The sequence below is a fragment of the Ctenocephalides felis genome, unplaced genomic scaffold, assembly GCF_003426905.1.
Source record: "Ctenocephalides felis isolate EL2017-DRISC unplaced genomic scaffold, ASM342690v1 CF-g0.4_SCAFFOLD_03570, whole genome shotgun sequence".
Lineage (NCBI taxonomy): Eukaryota > Metazoa > Arthropoda > Insecta > Siphonaptera > Pulicidae > Ctenocephalides > Ctenocephalides felis.
Window position 1 is genome coordinate 24,749,819 of NW_020539724.1, and position 20,209 is coordinate 24,770,027.

Genomic DNA, 20,209 nt, shown 5'->3' on the forward strand with positions numbered 1-20,209 from the left:
TACGGTCAAGGAAAGTTCAGTAATCTTCGGATTCTTGATGTCAACAGGCATGTTGGTTTGTCCGATTACACCAGGCATGGTGTTGTGCTTCGTATATTTCATTGCTTTAACAATGAAATATTTCAGCGTGTAGTTGCCTTCAGCGGAGATTATATCGAGGATATATAATTATAAATTCAAACTCAAGAAAGTCCTTTTGACTTATAAAATAATTTATTAATACTAATAGAACACTTTGAATGAATATTTGATGTAGTTTGTATTTAATTGAATTTGGTAGTTTAGTATCGCCGCTAGTTGCCAAGAAGAGACCGAAAATCGCATGTGCATCATAGGGTTATCTCCTTCGGAAATCTTCGGGTATCTCCGATACCCTTCGCCTGTCCTAGCTGGTGGTGTGTATACTAATAGAGTATTCGATATAGGAATATAGTGTTGTGCAGCGGGCACAACATTCCTCCCCTCTTAGAAAAAGATTATAGTTTGTTCCTAATTTTAGACACCAATTTCAAAAAAAAAACACACTAAAACTATAATCTTTAAACGAAATATAGAAAACATAGAAATTTAAGAAAAAAGGAGGAGCTTTAGATGCCCTTACACAGAATATTATAAAACAGTTATAAAATATAGAACATGATTTTTACATAGAGAAGATATTACATACACACATAGTTAAGATACAACTAGGAATAATGAAAATATTATAAATTTAGAATACAGAAAACATCAAACACAATATATGTATAAAGAATGAAAAATGTTAAAATATAATCAATAAGGAGAACATCTAGAATATTAGGAATACAAAAATGAGAAAAATATAGAAAATATAAAATATACATTAAAATGAATATGAAAAACATTGAGAATAGTTAAATTTGTAAGTACAAAGCACAAAGAATTGAGAAAATATTAAAAACATATAATTTATAACAAAAATATATAGAAAAATAACAATATTAGTCTGGAAATAGACAAACATTTAACACAAAATGATTAAGATAATATTAGAAATAATTGAAATAGTAAAGAAAAATAGAACTTATAACAAGACATAATTAGAAAATATAATCAATAAAAAATCTTAATCTATAAAAATTTGTAATTTATAAGTGTGAACATTTACTCACCTCTTGCTTCGCAACAGAGTATGATTCACAGCTGAGTCTGAGTTATGTTCGAAAGGTTGAATTAAAAATTTATATTTACTCAAATAGTCGTCATAAGGATTGGAATGACGTTTAGAAAGTTGAGGATTGGGATTAGAAGGGTTGTTATAAAATCTTTCTAAACGTTTCTTAAAGTAGGTAGAGATGTGGAAATTATTACATTGACTATTTAAAATTTTATTAGATTTATTATAATTAGAAATTGGAGGTTTGATAGTGTTTTTAGGATTGGAATTTTGTAATAAAAATGAATTAATATTAGATTTGGGTTTTGGATTCGGGGTGGAAAGGGATGGAAAATGTATAGGAATAGTTATGGAATTGTTAAAATTTAAGTTTGAATTTTTAAAATTTATATTACCCCCGTAAGCATTTAAAAAATCTATCCCCAGTATCCCATCACCCCTTATATAAAATTTGTCCGAAACAATATAAAATTTGTGGGTGATTACTTTATTCCCCAATAAAATTTTGAAACTTGCTGTCCCTATAGTTCGACAGTACGCCCTGAGGCACAAGTAATTTTGATTTTGTCAGTTTTATTAGTATTAAGATTAGTATCATCATCCAAATTAGAAAGTTTAAGGACACTGACTTCAGCACCAGTGTCTACGAGAAGATTAATTTTAGGTTTCTAGTGTCGAGGAAATTTAAATTGATATAGGGAAGGCTTTGTGTAGTATTGAGACAGGAAATTTGGATATTTTAAAGTCTTTAGCTTTAACAATTTCTTCGGGAGTAGAAGAAGTGGAAGGTTTGTTATCTAAAATTTCTATATTATTAATTTTGGAACGATTCTGTTCATTATAAAGTCTCCTTCGACAATCTTTAATTAAGTGGCCAATGCCTTTACAATAGTTGCAATTAAGGAGCTCAGTCTTGGTAGGTTGTGATCGAAGGAATTATGAGAGGTATTAAAGGATTGAAAGGTTTGAGATTAGTTGAATTATATGAAAGGTTAGTAGGTTTGAAAGGTTTCTCAAAACGGGAGAAACTTGATTTGGACATTTTTAAAGAAATCTCCTCCTCGATAGCTATGGAAATGGCAGAGTTTAAACTTTGAGGAGATTTACAATTAACTACAATTTTAAGTTTAGGGTGTAAACCCTCTTGAAAAACATAAAAGTGCTTGGTCTTGGAGGAGGTCAGTATAATATGAATTAGCTGCAGGGTTATTCTTTTTCTTAATCGTGGCATCTATCAGCTGCCTTAAAATAACCTGCAGACGCATAGAGTAGGACTGTACGTCCTCATTTGAATGCTGATAAATTTTATTAAATTCAATCTGTAGTGAGGCTACAGATCTAATATCGAAAAATGTCTCCTCCAAGCAAGTTTTTAATTCGAGAAAAGAATTTATAGACTTGTATTGGGTAGCTTGAAGAGCTTTCCCCTCTAATTTTGTAAATAAAATAAATTTTATGAGAGCCGAGTGATCCTTCGGATCAGTACTCTCAAAAACATAAGATAAAAAATTAAGAAATGGAGATAACTTTTGGTTATCGGAGCCATCAAAAACTTTAATTATGTCCATTGCTCGGTGCAATGTTAATGCATAAGATTCTGCCATTTTAAGGTTAGTATTAGGAGATGGAAAACAGAGAGAAGGAGCAGATGAAAATTTAGAAAAGGATATAGATTTAGGTGAGACGACTACAGTAGTATTGAAAACTGAACTTACTAAATTTGGTCCGAGATTTTTGTTCGTCGACTCGAAAGATAGGTAGGTCTCAAATATTGAATCAGTTGATCTGCTTATTACACTCTGTTGCGGCAGCAAGAAGTTTTCTGCATCACGAGATTTGAACATTTACTCTATATTAAACAAAATGGAGTTAGTAACATGAAAAAAATAGATGAATATAAAATATAGAGATAATAAATATTGAAAAGAATTTGTAAAATCTGAAGAATAGTATATAAATTTGTGATTTAAAAAGATAGCATATAAAATTCTTAAATATATTAATCTAAAGGATAGTAATAAAATAGTATAATTAGTCTAAACACACAGCATATAAAATTATGTATCTAAAAATAGTAAATATAAGTATTCTAAAAGATAGTATAGATTTGATAATAAGGTTTGTAAAAAAAATAATCTTTCTAAAGGTTTGTGAAAAAAAAAACGGCGATACTTAAATCTAGAATTGGTGTCTAAAAATTTGGAAGAAAACTATAAATTATTGTTACTCTGTCCTTTTTGTAGTGGAATTTGCCTGTATAGAGAAGACGCCGTCCGACCGCGTCGCTTGGTTTCAAGTTTTCAAGATGGCGGCCAGGTTCGCGCGTGCGTCGAATATAGAGTAATCTAGGAGGCTTACTTGCTTTTGGCTTTGTTTTCCAGCTTACTTTCCTGTGTTTTCCTCGATCCTCCAGGCCTGTTTTTGTGTTGGATTTTACCGCTCGCCACCAATGTTGTGCTTCGTATATTTCATTGCTTTAACAATGAAATATTTCAGCGTGTAGTTGCCTTCAGCGGAGATTATATCGAGGATATATAATTATAAATTCAAACTCAAGAAAGTCCTTTTGACTTATAAAATAATTTATTAATACTAATAGAACACTTTGAATGAATATTTGATGTAGTTTGTATTTAATTGAATTTGGTAGTTTAGTATCGCCGCTAGTTGCCAAGAAGAGACCGAAAATCGCATGTGCATCATAGGGTTATCTCCTTCGGAAATCTTCGGGTATCTCCGATACCCTTCGCCTGTCCTAGCTGGTGGTGTGTATACTAATAGAGTATTCGATATAGGAATATAGTGTTGTGCAGCGGGCACAACAATGGCTTACATTTTCTTTTCAACGGGAAAAGAAAATTATGTAGGGTTTTAGCTAACGAGTTGTTAAGTGTCAAGGCTGTGGCGGGAATGAAACCTTCGGTTTCTAATTCCTTTCGTGCCTAAAGTTGATAACAAATTTGCAATTATTTTTCAAAACATACAAAAACTATCCAATAAACTTAATCAATTAGAAGTAGTTATAGATAATTATAAACCCCAAATATTATGTTTTGCTGAACACTGGTTAAATAAGTCGGATCTTGAATTAATTAAAATTAAAGGTTATAATTTATCTTCTCATTTCTGTCGAAACTCAATATGGCCACGGAGGTGTGTGCATTTTTGTAAGTGATTTTATTCGTTCTAAACCCGTTTATACTAATACTCTTCAAGTAGAAAAACTTTTTGAATATTGTGCTGTTGAAATTAATCTCTCAAATGACGTCGTGTGTCTTATATGCGTTTATCGATCACCTGACCAGAATGTTGATATGTTCATCTCGCTGATGTACGAATTGATTCATAACCTTTTTGATAAATATTCCAAAATCATTGTTTGCGGCGATTTTAATATACACTTTGATAAGCAATCGAAGCCATCCATTGAATTCAATTTGAATATGCAGTCTTTTGGCTTAACTCGTACTATACATGAACCTACTCGTTTTTCGCATCAATCTTCTTCTTGCATTGATAATTTCTTCACCAATTTAAAAGACTTTGATTCACGTGTTATAAATACCACTCTTTCAGACCATCGAGGCATATTATTAAATTTTTGTAATTTTTCAACTTTTAAATCTACCTTTATCTTACACAAACGTTATTTTGATGAATCAAATAAATTGATTTTCAAATGTCTTTTGGAAAAGGAATCATGGACCTTGCTTAACAAGTCCAAAGACTCAAATACAATGTTCGACAACTTTATTTCTACATTTTTATTCAACTTCAATCAAGCTTTTCCTCTCATTAAGAAAACCGTTTGCCCAAAAAATAATACTTCAACTCCTTGGCTAACTAAAGGGTTGAGAATTTCACTTAAAAGATTAGCATTTCTTGAGAGATTATCGGTACATAATAATAACATGGCTTTTATAATTTATTTTTTGAAATATAGGGCAACTTTAAATGATCTAATCAATTTAGCGAAGATCAAATTCAACGAAAACTTGATTTTTAATTCAGCAAATAAACAGAAAACAATTTGGTCCTTAATTAACTCGGAAATCAACACGAAAACTAAATCTTCACAGATTGATTGTCTTACAATTAACGGCGACAAGATTATTGATAAGGTAGTCATATCTAATAAATTTAATCACTTTTTTGTCACCGAAGCGTCTAAATTAACAAGCGCAATCAACTCGATCACCACTAGTTCGACTAAATCTTTATCCGCGCGAAATAATTCTACATTCGTTCTTTATCCTGTAAATTTAGAAGAACTAAAGCAAACCTTTCTATCGATAAAAGTTACTAGTTCAGCGGTCCGGATCAGATACCTAGTCTTATTCTTAAAGAATTCTATCCCTTTTTCATAGATAAATTTATGTTATGTTTAAATAAATGCTTCGATGAAGGAATATTTCCATCCCACCTCAAGCATTCAAAGATTTTTCCACTTCATAAGAAAAATAATAAAGACGATATAAATAATTACCGTCCCATTTCCCTCTTGAACTCTTTCGATAAAATAATTGAAAAAATCTTGCATACTAGGTTAACGTCTTTTCTCAATAAATATAATATTTTGTTCAAGAATCAGCATGGTTTCCGAAAGAACCATTCACTTCCCACTCAATTTATAATTTAGTTCATAACATCATTGACTCCTTCGAAGAAGCCACATATTGTACTGCGATATTTTGCGATCTGTCCAAAGCTTTCGATAGTATTTCTCATCAAAGACTTCTTGACAAATTAGAAAATTGTGGTATTCGCGGACGTTCGCTCAAACTATTTGAATCTTACCTGTCTAATCGAACACAAAGCGTTTACTTAAATAACGATCACGAGCAAATAATTTCGGATAAATTGACAAGTACATTGGGCGTGCCCAAGGATCAATTTTAGGGCCTCTCTTATTTCTCATATATATTAATGATTTACCTCATTGTACAAATCTTTGTGATTTTATTCTTTTTGCGGATGATACCAGCGTTATCATCAAGGCCAAATCTCTTAATGAATTACAACATAAATTAAGCGTGGTTATGTCAGAAATAACGAAATGGTTTTGTGAAAATAATCTAGTTCTCAATAATGATAAGACCCAAATCATATCTTTTTGTACAAAAAATCGTTTATCCAATAATATTACTTCTTTAACCATCAATAATTCAACACATAATTTTTCGCAAGTATCAAAGTTTCTTGGTATCCATATTAATAATAATTTAAAGTGGTCTGATCATATCTCTATCTCTCTATCACCAACTTTATCTAGAACATGTTTCATGTTGCGCACCCTAAAACCCAAACTTGGTTTAAATTGCTTACTTTCAGTTTATTATAGCAACTTTTATTCTCACGTTTCATACGGCATTCAATTCTGGGGTTTTCATCCGAACTAATTAAAATATTTAAGCTTCAGAAAAGAGCTATTCGAATAATTTTTCCTTGCCCAGTAAAGCCTCCTGCAGACCCATATTTAAAAAATACAATATTCTAACTGTCCCATGCATTTTTCTGCTGGTAACATTAACTTTCATCAAAAACAATTCGAAACTTTTTGATATGGCTTCGTCCTCCTCAAACTATAACACTAGACACAAACTTATTAAGGCGCGCACATATAAATTAGCCAGCTCTTTCAATACGATCGACGGTCTAGGTATTCAGCTTATGAATAAACTTCCACTCAATATCCGAAACTTAGACAGCAAAAAATTTCATGCTTCCCTAGTTAAACTTTTTAAAGACTTAGCTTTTTATGACATTACTGAATTTTCTCAATTTGAATTCAATAACTATTTTCCTGCATAATCCTTATCCTGTATCTATGTAGTCTGACCATTTGATCGCCTGTACAACCATTATTTTATTTTTTTTTTCTTTTTTTTTATTGCTATTTTATTAGATTAAATTTTTTACGGTTTTAAATGAGTATAACTTTCAACCTTGTGCAAGAATTTTGAGCTTGACTGGTGGTCAAATAGACTTTAATATGATGAACTTGATGATGATGAACATTGTATTTAATGTTCGAATGCTTTTTTTCAGCTCTTTTTTTCAGAAGCGAAATTCGTGCAGCTACTATGATTATTATAAAATTACTATCCTTTTAATATTAACTATGAATAAGCTTGACAAGAGCCTGAAATAATATCTATTATTATTGATTACGGCTTGCTTATGAATAAATAAATAAATAAATAAAATAAATATATAAACTGAATCGCAAAGTTGAAATTATTTGTTTAAAGTATATTAGAGCAAAATTAAATTTAAAATCTGAATTATTTTCGATAACCAAAAAAAAAAAAAAAAATCTTGAAAAAAAAGAGTTTGAATAAAAAATTAAAAACAAATTTTTTTTTTCTAATAGCAATTATTTTGTTGAAAAGAAAGTTCTTAGAAGAATTCAAATCGGACGCTTAGTTATCTCAAAAACTGCCATTTTTTGCATATTTATCTTTGTATCTTCGAAATAGCTGGACCTGCCTTTGCTAAAAACTAATCACCTTTTCTTCCAATCATTACAAATTGAATGTTTTTTAGATCATTCAAATCGGATACTCCGTTCTCTTAAAAACTCGATTTCTATTTTCTACATTCTTCGCTCTGCATCTCCAAAACGGCTGGACCGACTTTTATCAAAAACTAATCAGCACATCTCCCTATCAATAGGAATCGAATGTTTTTTGAACCATTCAAATCGGTTGAACAATAACGTATGCTTCGAAGCATTTGTAGAATTAGACACAAACGATGTACGGAATTATGTTAGTCGGCAAATTTTATCACGGAATTGAGGACAAAGCCGTAGTTCAGCAAAACAGCGAAATTCCCATAAATGACGTTCTACGATGCAAAATAAAAATTTTACAAGTCTAGAATAGAACAGTTTTATCTCATTCACTTTTCTATACTATTTCTAAAAATCATCTTTAAATTCCAACTTTCCTTAACATACCGGAATATGGTATACTTACCTATAAAATAAAAGTACTTAAATATTGGTCAATAAATTGTCATTTATTAAATATAATAAATACAGCATTGATTTGACAAAAATAAATTGAAAATATTTGTCTTTTGTTCAAGGAATAACAGACATATCTATAACTTTTAAATTTGGAATATATATTCGTTGCTTTACAAAAATCCGCATTGAGTTTGTCATGGCTAATAAAATAAATAATAAATCTGGTGCATGTAACTCAGAAAAGCTTTTGTAAAATCTATTATCTCAGAACACAAGTGAAAAATTTAAGTGAAAAACAATTTAGTTTTCGTCGACATCAGCTTCTTGCTCCTCATCAAATTCGGCATCTTCATCAGCAGTGGCTTCTTGGTATTGCTGGTATTCTGAGACCAAATCATTCATGTTGCTCTCGGCTTCAGTGAATTCCATTTCATCCATACCTTCGCCAGTATACCAATGCAAGAAAGCCTTTCTTCTGAACATAGCAGTGAATTGTTCTGAGATACGTTTGAACAGTTCTTGGATGGCAGTGGAGTTACCAATAAAAGTAGCAGCCATTTTTAGACCTCTGGGCGGAATATCACAAACGGCTGTCTTGACATTGTTTGGAATCCATTCTACGAAGTAGCTGCTGTTCTTGTTTTGGATATTTAACATCTGCTCATCTACTTCCTTCATGGACATGCGTCCTCTGAAGACGGCTGCTACTGTCAAGTAGCGTCCATGTCGAGGATCACATGCGGCCATCATGTTTTTGGCATCAAACATTTGTTGGGTGAGTTCTGGGACTGTGAGGGCTCTGTATTGTTGACTTCCCCTGGATGTGAGGGGTGCGAAACCTGGCATAAAGAAGTGGAGACGTGGGAACGGTACCATATTTACTGCCAATTTTCTCAGATCAGCATTTAATTGACCAGGGAAACGAAGGCAGGTGGTGACTCCAGACATTGTTAAGGAAACTAAGTGATTTAAATCTCCATAAGTGGGTGTGGTTAGTTTTAAAGTCCTGAAGCAAATATCATATAAAGCTTCATTGTCAATACAATAGGTCTCATCTGTATTTTCTACCAACTGATGTACGGATAAAGTTGCATTGTAAGGTTCTACCACTGTGTCTGATACTTTAGGTGATGGCACTACTGAGTATGTGTTCATTATCCTATCTGGGTATTCTTCACGAATTTTTGAGATTAAGAGTGTGCCCATGCCAGATCCGGTACCTCCTCCCAAGGAATGAGTTAACTGAAATCCTTGTAAGCAGTCACATGATTCGGCTTCCTTACGAACTACATCTAAAACAGAGTCAACAAGTTCAGCTCCTTCGGTATAGTGTCCCTTGGCCCAGTTATTTCCCGCTCCACTTTGCCCAAAAACAAAATTATCTGGTCTAAAGATTTGTCCAAATGGTCCAGAACGAACAGAATCCATAGTTCCTGGTTCCAAATCTACTAAAATCGCACGAGGAACGTATTTACCACCGGATGCTTCATTGTAGTAAACATTAATACGTTCCAATTGAAGATCGGAGTCTCCGTGGTAGGCACCAGTTGGGTCGATACCATGTTCATCGGAGATGATCTCCCAGAACTAAAAAATAATTAAATTCAGTAATCTTCCTCATTTATTTACATGTTATATTAGAATCATAATAATGATATTAGATAATAGATATTGGTGATGATATTGACATTGGGAAGTGAACTCTGCGTCATTCGTGTAGCTAATTAGTTATAGCTGTAGTAATCTAATGTGGGATTTGAAGCTATATAAAATTACAAGTAATTAAAAAATCAGTTGAATTTATAAAAGTCTACTAAATGGCAGCTGCTGCCTCCAAACTGCTGAGAATTAGTATAATAAACACTTATAAATATGAAATGAAATAAAAAAGTATGACAATCCATAACATATCCTGGAATATTCTAGAAAATGAAAAAGAAATCTGAGATAGTCGATACTGGTTCATTTTTTTAATAATTACATCAATTTTCTATAAAAAAGACGAAAAACCTAAAAAAAAATTGGTCTAAAGCGTTTGATGGTAATAGTTTTTAAAAGTTATTGTTCAAAATGGATTTCACGATTCTATAAATCAATGCATGTAGAAAAACCTAAAATAACAATAATATTAAAATTGGACCAAAGCTTATCTGGTGATACGAATTTGTAAAAAGAAGTTTAAGAATGGATTTTTTAACTCTAAAATTACACATTAAGCCAGTAAAAAAATTATATATTAAGTAAATGTAATTTGTAAAGTATTGGCACGATTCAGCCGTCAAATAGACCAATGTTATAGCAAGAGTATGGTATGTATCGTTTTTTCATATAAAATGGTACTAAAAACTGTCAAAATTCTATGTGGTTGCTGCGCAATCTTGTATTTTAGATAGAAAACCTAACAAAGATATTACAAGTGCATCTTTGTGATGTGGCATAATAACATATCAGTGAAGTTATATTTTATGTGTAAAACACCTGATTGCACAGCAAATACATAGCATTTTGACAGGTTTCAGTACCATTTTATATGCAAAACGCTAACGTATCATAGTCTTGGTACAAAAACGCCAAGTGCCAATGTTTTTGTAAGTACATTGAATTCTCATTGAAGCAGTTCATTCGCATATCGGGTATGCAGTATTCAATTAGTAATTCACGGGCAAATGTGTTTTAGAGTTCAAGACGAAATTTTTAATTATAATGCAAGTTAGTGCAAACCGTTATGTGTTTAATGATCAGAACAATCATGCATGAGCGCGGAAGACGTCGAGACCAACTGTAAATGCAGGCAATAAATTATAAAATTATTCTGGAATGGATGAACGGCAACTATTTTCTCGATTTTGTGACGTTGGTTTAGATATGCAAGTATATCAGACATCAATGACCTGGGTAGATTGAAACCATTCACTAACAAAAGAAATTTGACTGATTTAAATTTTTCTGAAAGTTCTAATAATTCTTTAAACTTGCAAGTAGCTTCTATGAACCTTTATGTTGGTAATATGTATTCTATTAAAGGATACAAAAAATACTAATTTCAGTAAAATATTTTGTGTATTTCCTTAATTTGCAATGCCTTGCTTTAATTATTTCACAAAAGACGAATGATGTACCTCATAGGTCAGCTCAGTAGACCATTTTGACTACACTATTCTTATGGCTTCCTAATTTTTGATTGTGCAATTATTAATGATTTAAAAAAAACTGTTTAAATTTCTTTGAACTAAAAATTCGTATAATCTGTTGAATTTAAAGGTAGCCAAATCTGTTGGGGCTCTTCCATATTCTCACTGAGAGTGAAAGAGTTTGATAATATCAAATTTATAATTAATTATAATATTCATAAAAAAAGTTTTTATAATCAATAAGTTTTGAGAAATCTATTTTTTTTGTTGGCATTTTCAAAGTTTTACAATAATCCTACTCTGAGTGATAAAGTTTTGGATGTTATTAAACCAATTTTCAATAATTTATTATCACAGGACTTATTTTTAGGATAGATTAAGATCAGAAATTTAAAATGATGACTCAAATTCAGAATAATTATTTAACATGATATTCATCCATATAACATCGATACTTCATACATCTACAAAAATGTAGATGAAAACGGGAGTTAGTGGCATAGTGCCTCAAGAAAGTTTTCAATTTTTTTTTATACTACCCATTGTTACAAACTTCAATGATTTTATTATATTCAAACTAGAAAAATTGATGTTAAAAATAGCTAATGGAACTATAAAAATAAGAGAAAATAGGAAAATAACAACCGAGAAAAAAAATCAACTTCAAATGGTACGAAAGTTGACATAAACAATGCCAATTATAAAATTGCAAAAGTCACTTTTCATCATTAAAATTTCCAACATTGACTATTTCCACTTTTGCCATTGCATTCACATAAAATTGTTTTTGCATTTGATATGTTCTAATATTTAATAATTTATTATACTTTAATTTATATATATAAATATGTATAAGTTAATATAACTTTTACATATGTCATAAATAAAAAAGAATGTATTCTTTTCTTCTCTGATATAACTTTGAGCATGTTTATTTAGAGTGAAACCGAAAAAAAATGTTTGCAGAAACTTGAACCTCTATTTATGTTGAAAATTACCTCTATCTTTTTGTTTATGTAGCAAATAATTAAAATAAACTAAAAAAATCTATACGCGTGTCAACCTAGTCACATTTTTTCAATGTTAATTAAATTACCAAAAGAAACAAGTAACGGAGCCAAAAGCAAATTCGCACCGATAATTTTTTAATGTTCGCAATGAACTAAATTTTATTGATACGTTTGTTTCTTAGAACAATGTTATTCAGAGCTTAGATAAAAATTATACAATATAAAATTGGAAGCAACTATGATTCATAATTCGTACTAATCTTGAGAAAATCTTGTGAAACTGATACAAATCAGAAAATCAATATTAAAATTTCACAAATACTTGAATTATAGTTCCACGAATACATGAATTGATAATGTGGTGATATAACCTTACAATCCTAAGTATATTTCTTTAACGATGTACTTCGAATTATTTTCGAATTTCGAACACATTATTAACGAATATGGAACATTTATTTTCCTCGGTACTTACACTGTTTAAACAAATACATATTTTCTAAAACAACTTATTAAAGATGATTTATTTGATAAATTATTTAGTATAATATTTATCGAAATTATGGTTCATCAAATTTTAAATAATTGTTAATATCTCAAAGAAGCTCTATGAGGGTTTTGTAGAAAATTATTCCGCAAATCAATAATCTTATGTCTTTGAGTGTAAAATCATCATCGTTAGTATTTATTATTATAGGCATTTGAAAATAAATGTATTACATAAGCAGAATTCTAGCAGAAATTAAGAAAAATCATTTTTGAATTAAATATTTTATTAAGTTGATTGATTGTGTATTTAATTAGTTCTCTATAATCAGCAGATTATATAAAAAGCTGATAAAAATTAGGCAGAATCGATTCCAATAATTACTCTTCACAATAATTTTAACAATATATATGTAGCAACTATGCTTTCACTATCTTAAGAAAAAAACTTTAGGAATGACTATATATAAATAATTCTATATTTTCACTAACTTTTAATTAATTTACTAATTTTTTGATAAATTTATCTCTATGCAGTAGCAAGAATTTAATCTGATAAAAAAATAAATAATCGATTGTGAATTTATACTCAGAAATGTTAACCCTTTCCACTCGGATGCCACCGCTCCGCCGACAAAATACGTATTAATTCTGCAACTCGCGAGTGGAAAGGTTTAAAATATACTTTATTTAAAACCTATATTACAATAATTCTTTTCATTTCATCTCAATCACAATTTAACTATTTTTTTAATTTCATGAACGATAGGAAATCATTTGATAATGATTTCTTTCGAAGGATTTTGACAATTGCCATCTGAAAATTGAAAATCCTGATTGAAATATCCTGATTGACTAATTATGAAATTACATTAAAAAATAGGATAATCAATAGTTGAAAATATAGGTAAAATATAAATTAAATCATCTCTCAACATTGATGAAAAACGTTTTCTCATTTTTATTAACTGTTTTACATATTATAAACAATTTGTAGAGTTCATTTTATTTATAAAACTCCAAATCATATATAACGATTTTCCTTCAGAGAAAAATGATAATGACCATGATATGATTTGATATGAAAAAACTTCAATAAATTAACGAAGATTTCTCATTGGAATAATCTTTCCAAAAACATGAAAAATCAGCTTTATAGAATTTCATAGACTATATATGAAATTATGAAATTACGATTAAAAATAATAGTGATTGGTTGAAAATAGAGATAAATTATTAATTTAATTTATTGAATTTATTATTTTAAAAAGTTTATCAAAGTTGACAAAAAAGTTAATTTTTACTGATAAGAGAACACAAAATGAGTAGATTTTGAAAACATCTGTTCTTATATGTTTTGAGATAGTTCAAACAAACTTTCATCTAAATAAAATATTAATTTTAAATTAAAAATTAACTATTTTATATAAGAAAGCTTAAAAAATCAATAAAAGGATAATGAAATATTCTGAATAACTATTTATAAAAATACAATTAAAAAATGGGATAATGATTAGTTGAAAATAGAGATAAAATATGAATTTAATATTTTTAGAAAATCGTATATTATAGAATAGTTTTTAAAAAATTGAAATAAAATACATTTTAAAAAAAAGATATTTTTTTAACATTGATGAACAAGTTCATTTTTAATAATTTCTAATAACTGTTTGAAAATTAGACAACACAAAATGAGTTGATTTGAAAGCATCTCTATTTATATGCTTTTAGATAGTTCAACAACTATCATAATAATAAAATAATAATTATGAAATGAAAAATAATAAATAAATTGATATAAAAAGCTAAAAAAATAACGATAAAGTTTCTCATAGGATGTTTGATAAACTATTTATGAAATTATATATTTAGAAAATTCTATTTCCTAGATTTTTTTTCAGAAAATAGAGAAGAAATATTTCTAAAACATCTCTACATATATGCTTTGAAATAGTTCAAACGAACTCTCATAAAAATAATAATACATACTAATAAAATATAATAAATAAATTGATATAGAATCGTAATGAATAAAGGTATCTCATATGATAAAAAAATATTTTGAATGACTATTTAAAAAATAACAATTGAATTCAGGATAATATTTAGATAAAACAGAGAAAATATATGTTAAAAATAAATTAAATGATTTCTCAACATTGATAAAAACAAAAAAAAATCATTTTAACTAATTAAATATAGAGATAAGATATAAATTTATAATAGAGATAAAATAAATTTGGCTAGATTTTTTTTAAATTGAGATAAAATATAAATTTAAAATAAATTAATTAATTTCTCAACTCATTTAGATAAAAATAGAGATGAAATATATATTTAAAATAAATTAAATAATTTTTCAACATTGATAAAAACAAAAAAAAGTTCATTTTTACTAATTAAATAAAAATAAAATATAAATTTATAAGAGATAAAATTAATTTTCTCAATTTTTGGCTAGTTTTTTTTTAAATAGAGATAAAATATAAATATAAAATAACTTAATTAATTACTCAACATTGATAAAAATCAATACTTACTAATTTCTAATTTTTAACCGTTTGAAAATGAGACAAACCCAAAATGAATAGAGTTCGAAAACATCTCTACATATATGCTTTGAGATAGTTCAAACAAACTTTCATCTAAATAAACACTCATTTATAATTTGAATAAATAATATAGGATTTTAAAACGTGATTTTCATTAAAGTCACTGGCAAATAACACCGCTTGTCATTCACAATCTTATCACACCAAAATTAAGTGATATAAATTAAGATATGTGTAAATAGAGTTCATAAAAGTGATAGTCGACGGTAGTCCTAGGAGTCATTCTAGGATAAGATACTAAGATAATTTACTAAATATATTTTCACAACACATTGAAGAAACAATTAATTTTTAATTGTATTTTTTTAAATAATTCCAATGAATGACCCCCAAGCTGCACTGAACTTCACAATATCATCACCAAAATTCATATCACCACAAATCACTAAAATTCACTATTATCACTAAAGGAAACTATTATTACCATTAAAGGAAACTCACCTTGGCGCCAATTTGATTTCCGCATTGTCCGGCTTGGATGTGTACGATTTCCCTCATATTTGTTTATTATTACTTTTAAATAAAATTAATAAATATTTATTTATCTCTTCTTGTTCACTTGAAATTTAACTTTTTCTTGAGTTAATTGTTTTGTTCGCAAGCTCGGAACAACGACTGCGCCGGCTGGCGATGGTTCAACCGTTTTTGTAGTCGGGGAGACACCGGCACGCCCAACGGAGCCTTCTCATTGGACACAATACACTGGTGAATATGAGAAGGACAGGGGTGGGTTTTGAGAATTGTTGCACATTTGGAACGAATTATTTTTAAATTCCCGTAGGGTAAGTTATAGTAATCGTCCAAAAATGTAGAAAATGCAATTTTTTGCATGTCTTTACGTTTCGAAGGTTTCTGAACATTTTGGCATACCTTAGAAAAAATTGATGTATATGTGTATGTGTGTGTATGTGTGTATGTGTGTGTATGTGTGTATGTGTGTGTATGTGTGTATGTATGTTTGGATACAATTTTTCGTTCAGAAAGCATTCTATTTCTATTGTTAGGGAGATGTGCTGAATAGTTTTTGGCAAAGACAGGTCTAGCCGTTGCGGAGATGCAAAGAGCGCAGAAAATATAAATCGAGTTTTTGAGAGAACGGAGCATCCGATTTGGATGATCCAAAATGGTTCGATTCGTAATGATGGGGAATAGTGGTGATTAGATTTTGACAAAGGCAGGTCTAGCCATTTCGGAGAAACATAGCAAAATGTTCAAAAACTGGCAGTTTTTGAGAGAACTAAGCATCTGATTTAAATGATTCAAAAAAGCACCTAAATCTTATATTATGCCTATAAAATACAAATAATAAAAGTTGCAGTGTTTATAATAATCTATTTAAATACATTTAATATTCTTCGAATATTTTATTACGGTACGAGAAGTTCCAGCAATTTACCTTAAGGCACGATGACATACACCACTAGTTAACTTCTCGTAGGGTAAGTTAAGGTAATCGCAAAAAAATCGAAAATGAAAATGTTTATATATCTTTACGTTTCAAAGGTGTCTGAACATTTTGGCATACCCTAGAAAAAATGGATGTATGTGTGTGTATGTGTGTGTATGTGTGTATATGTGTGTATATGTGTGTATATATGTGTGTGTGTATGTGTATGTGTAGGTGTGTGCAGATACAAATTGTCGTTGACGATTTCGGGAACACGGATCAACCGATTTGAATAATTTAAAAAACATTCGATTCGTATTGATATAGAGACGTGCTGTGTAGTTTTTGGCTGAGGCAGGTCTAGCCGTTCCGAAGATACGGGGCAAAAAGTGCCAAAAACGGTAACTCAGTTTTTAAGAGAACGGAGCGTCCGATTTTAATAATTTGAAAAACATTTTACTTGTATTGACAAGATGAAGAACTGATTAAATTTTTGGGAAGGCAGGTCCAGCAGTTATGGACTCCCAATGAAAATAAGTTGAAAAAATATCAATTGGCGTTCAAAAATGTTTATTGGACATCTGTACATCAAATTATCAGAAATTTTATAGAGATTTTAATAGTGTACACATTTTGTGTAATTTTTTTTTGGGTTCCGTACTAAGATTTTTAATTACGGTATGGGAAGTCCAGGAATTTGGCTTAAGGTACGATGCCATACACCCCACTATCAATCGATTTGAATGATTCAAGATATATTCGATTCCTATTGATAAGGAGACGTGCAAATTAGTTTATGGCAGAAGCAAGTCAAGCTGTTTCGATGATATGGGACAAAAAGTGCCAAAAATTGCGATTCAGTTTTTGAGAGAACGGAGCGTCCGATTTGAAGGATTCAAAAAACATTGTAGTTGTATTGACAAAGTGGAGAACTTATTAAAAAAATTTTGGAAAGGCACGTCTCGCGGTTTCGGAGTGAAAAATGTAAAAAAGCCATTTGGCGGTCACAAATGATCAATAGACATATGCACATTAAATTATCAGATATTTTATAAGGATTTTTATTAATAAGTATAAACTTTATTTTCATTTCTATAGGTTCCGTATCAATGTTTATCTGTTTCATAAAACGATTGCTTTGAAAAAAACGCTCAAAAAGTTTCGAAAAAACGTTTCACAAAGTTTCCAAATATAAAAAAATATCATTTTCCAAAAAAAGGTTTTTTTCAGGAATTTTAAAATTTTCAAAAATTTGATTTTTTTCAATTTTCACAAATTTTTAAATTTTTTTTTAACAATTTTCATTTTTGTACAGTTCTAGCAGTTGCCTAAAGGCACGATGCCATGCACCACCAGTTTTTATTTAATTTAAGTAGCTAGAGTGACTGGACCTAATTAAAGGTCTACGGTTCGATCCCGCTTTGAGGAGCCTGATGTCAAACAGTAGTAACAACGGCTTTCACTTGCTATCTACATATAGCCATATGTTTTGAAGTAAAAATTTTCCGGCATTGCTGCATCAATAAAATATTGGCCATATTGCAGTAATTGTAATAATAAGATTATAACAGAGAGATGGGACAACTGTTTGGGAAACCATCTGTAAAAGACTGACGTAGTATTGAACCAAATTAGCCCAACAGCTTATAGGGTTCTGATTACTGTTCGGAAAGAAATAAAAAAATCTATAAACGCGGACATACTAGCATGTCGATATAAATATAAATACTTTTACATTTGCGCTTCAGATTTTTTTTGAGAACATACCCAGTAAAATGAATATACTTTTAACAAAAAATGTTTAGAAAAGTTTACAAAAAAAAAAAATAATGATGAAAAATCTGTTTCAATTTTTTAGCGCTGGATAGTGGCAACTTTGGAATCAATTCTCAGAGAAAATAAAAGTGTAATGCAATTTGTTACAGTCCTACCTTTGTATGATTTGCTAATAAAAACTATCAAAATGCCCTGTATTTGCTGTGCAGTTAGGCGTTTTCCACATAAAACTTAACTTCACATACGTATTGTCAAGAACACATTAAAAAGTTGCACTTATGATAAACTTGTATTTTTAACATTTGTGCGTTTTGTAGGTTTTGTAGGTTAGGTAGATTTTATGTATGAAACGCTGTAATGTGTGTAATACACAGATTTTTGACAGTTCATTACTATCAATTCATACTGCTCCTGTATAGGGCAGTAACATAGCGTTGTCATAACATTTCTATTTTATAGGAGAATTGGTCCCTATGTAACTAACTAGAGAATACACAGTTTCGACACATTGTCTCCAATCGAGTGCAAAGGTTCATATAAGAAACTTTATCGACTAACGCATGTATTATATATTAAAATATATGTTAATTCATATTTATCAATGAGCAGAAAATTGTTATGTATATTATTATAATATAGTAATATACATAACAAATAATATAATAATAATAATGATATATTTTATAATAACTAATATAATAACTGACACACCTCATTCGTGCTCCGTTGCGACCTGAGACCATCCCCTCTTCGCAAGGGCTATGGATCTCTAGATTTGATATTCATCTCAACGAGCTCGATATCAAGTAGTAGTGACTTATGTTTTACTTGAAAATATACACGACAGTGTATAAATGTAAATAGTCATTCCCTGACATTGCTGCAATAAATTAAAAAAATAGCAGTATTAGAAAAATTGTAAAAATAAAAAGATATCAAATATATATAGATAGGCTAAACGTTGCCTTCAAAAAACCAAATGCCAAGTTATTAGGAAGTCAATACAATAAATAAACTTATAGGAAGTATGAAATTAGAAGTTTCGCATAGATAAAAGCTTGCATAAAAGTGTTAAAATCCTTAGGAATAAAATTTTGTTTAATAAATAATAGATCAGAGATTTTGTGGTGCTCTCACACAACGGACCGGCCATCGGGTAGACAACCTTTTATTATATATGTTCATCGAAAAATATGTTTTATAATACTTTTTTTGGCGATATATCAAAATGAAATTATTCATATTTGTTATTTCTATATGATTAAAATAAATATGACTAAATCTTAAAAAAGGTGATACCAGATGAAGCATATTTTGTAACTACAGTACGAATGTAGAGAATGCAAATGTTTTATAATTTTTTTTTTTAAATGATTCCACTATTCATGAATATTTTACAAAACATGATTACATATACCGTACAGAATAACGGCTACTCACTTATAATATAAGAAATCTAAAGTGTACCTTATACATATAATCTTAGAATTCATTACGGATTTTAAAAAGAACTTTTAGAGAATATGTTTATAACAAACAAAAGTGTATACTTTATACCTATAAAAGAATTCCAATTATTACACAGATAAAACAATGATATGCTTTAAAAAATAATTAGTTTGCATACGCTTTGAGACCTTATTTGCGTGTATAAACGCACAGATATTTTTATAGAAAAACATAATACCACAGAGAC

General features: G+C 29.6%; 1 protein-coding gene across 1 annotated transcript; it reads right to left on the minus strand.

The window, feature by feature from the left end:
• Positions 1–8,375: 8,375 nt before the first annotated feature.
• Positions 8,376–15,963, minus strand: LOC113383771 (tubulin beta-1 chain). The gene is made up of 2 exons (XM_026622032.1): positions 15,792–15,963; positions 8,376–9,698 (listed from the first exon to the last, which is right to left on the minus strand). The coding sequence occupies exons 1-2, from the start codon at positions 15,846–15,848 to the stop codon at positions 8,412–8,414; spliced, it is 1,344 nt and encodes a 447-aa protein (XP_026477817.1). The 5' UTR covers positions 15,849–15,963; the 3' UTR covers positions 8,376–8,411.
• Positions 15,964–20,209: the final 4,246 nt, after the last annotated feature.

Coding starts and splice junctions, on each gene's coding strand:
- LOC113383771 (XM_026622032.1), bottom strand. CDS start 15,848: ATGAGGGAAATCGTACACATCCAAGCCGGACAATGCGGAAATCAAATT. Junction 9,699..15,791: donor GAAATCAAATTGGCGCCAAG/GTGAGTTTCCTT, acceptor ATTATTTTTTAG/TTCTGGGAGATCATCTCCGA.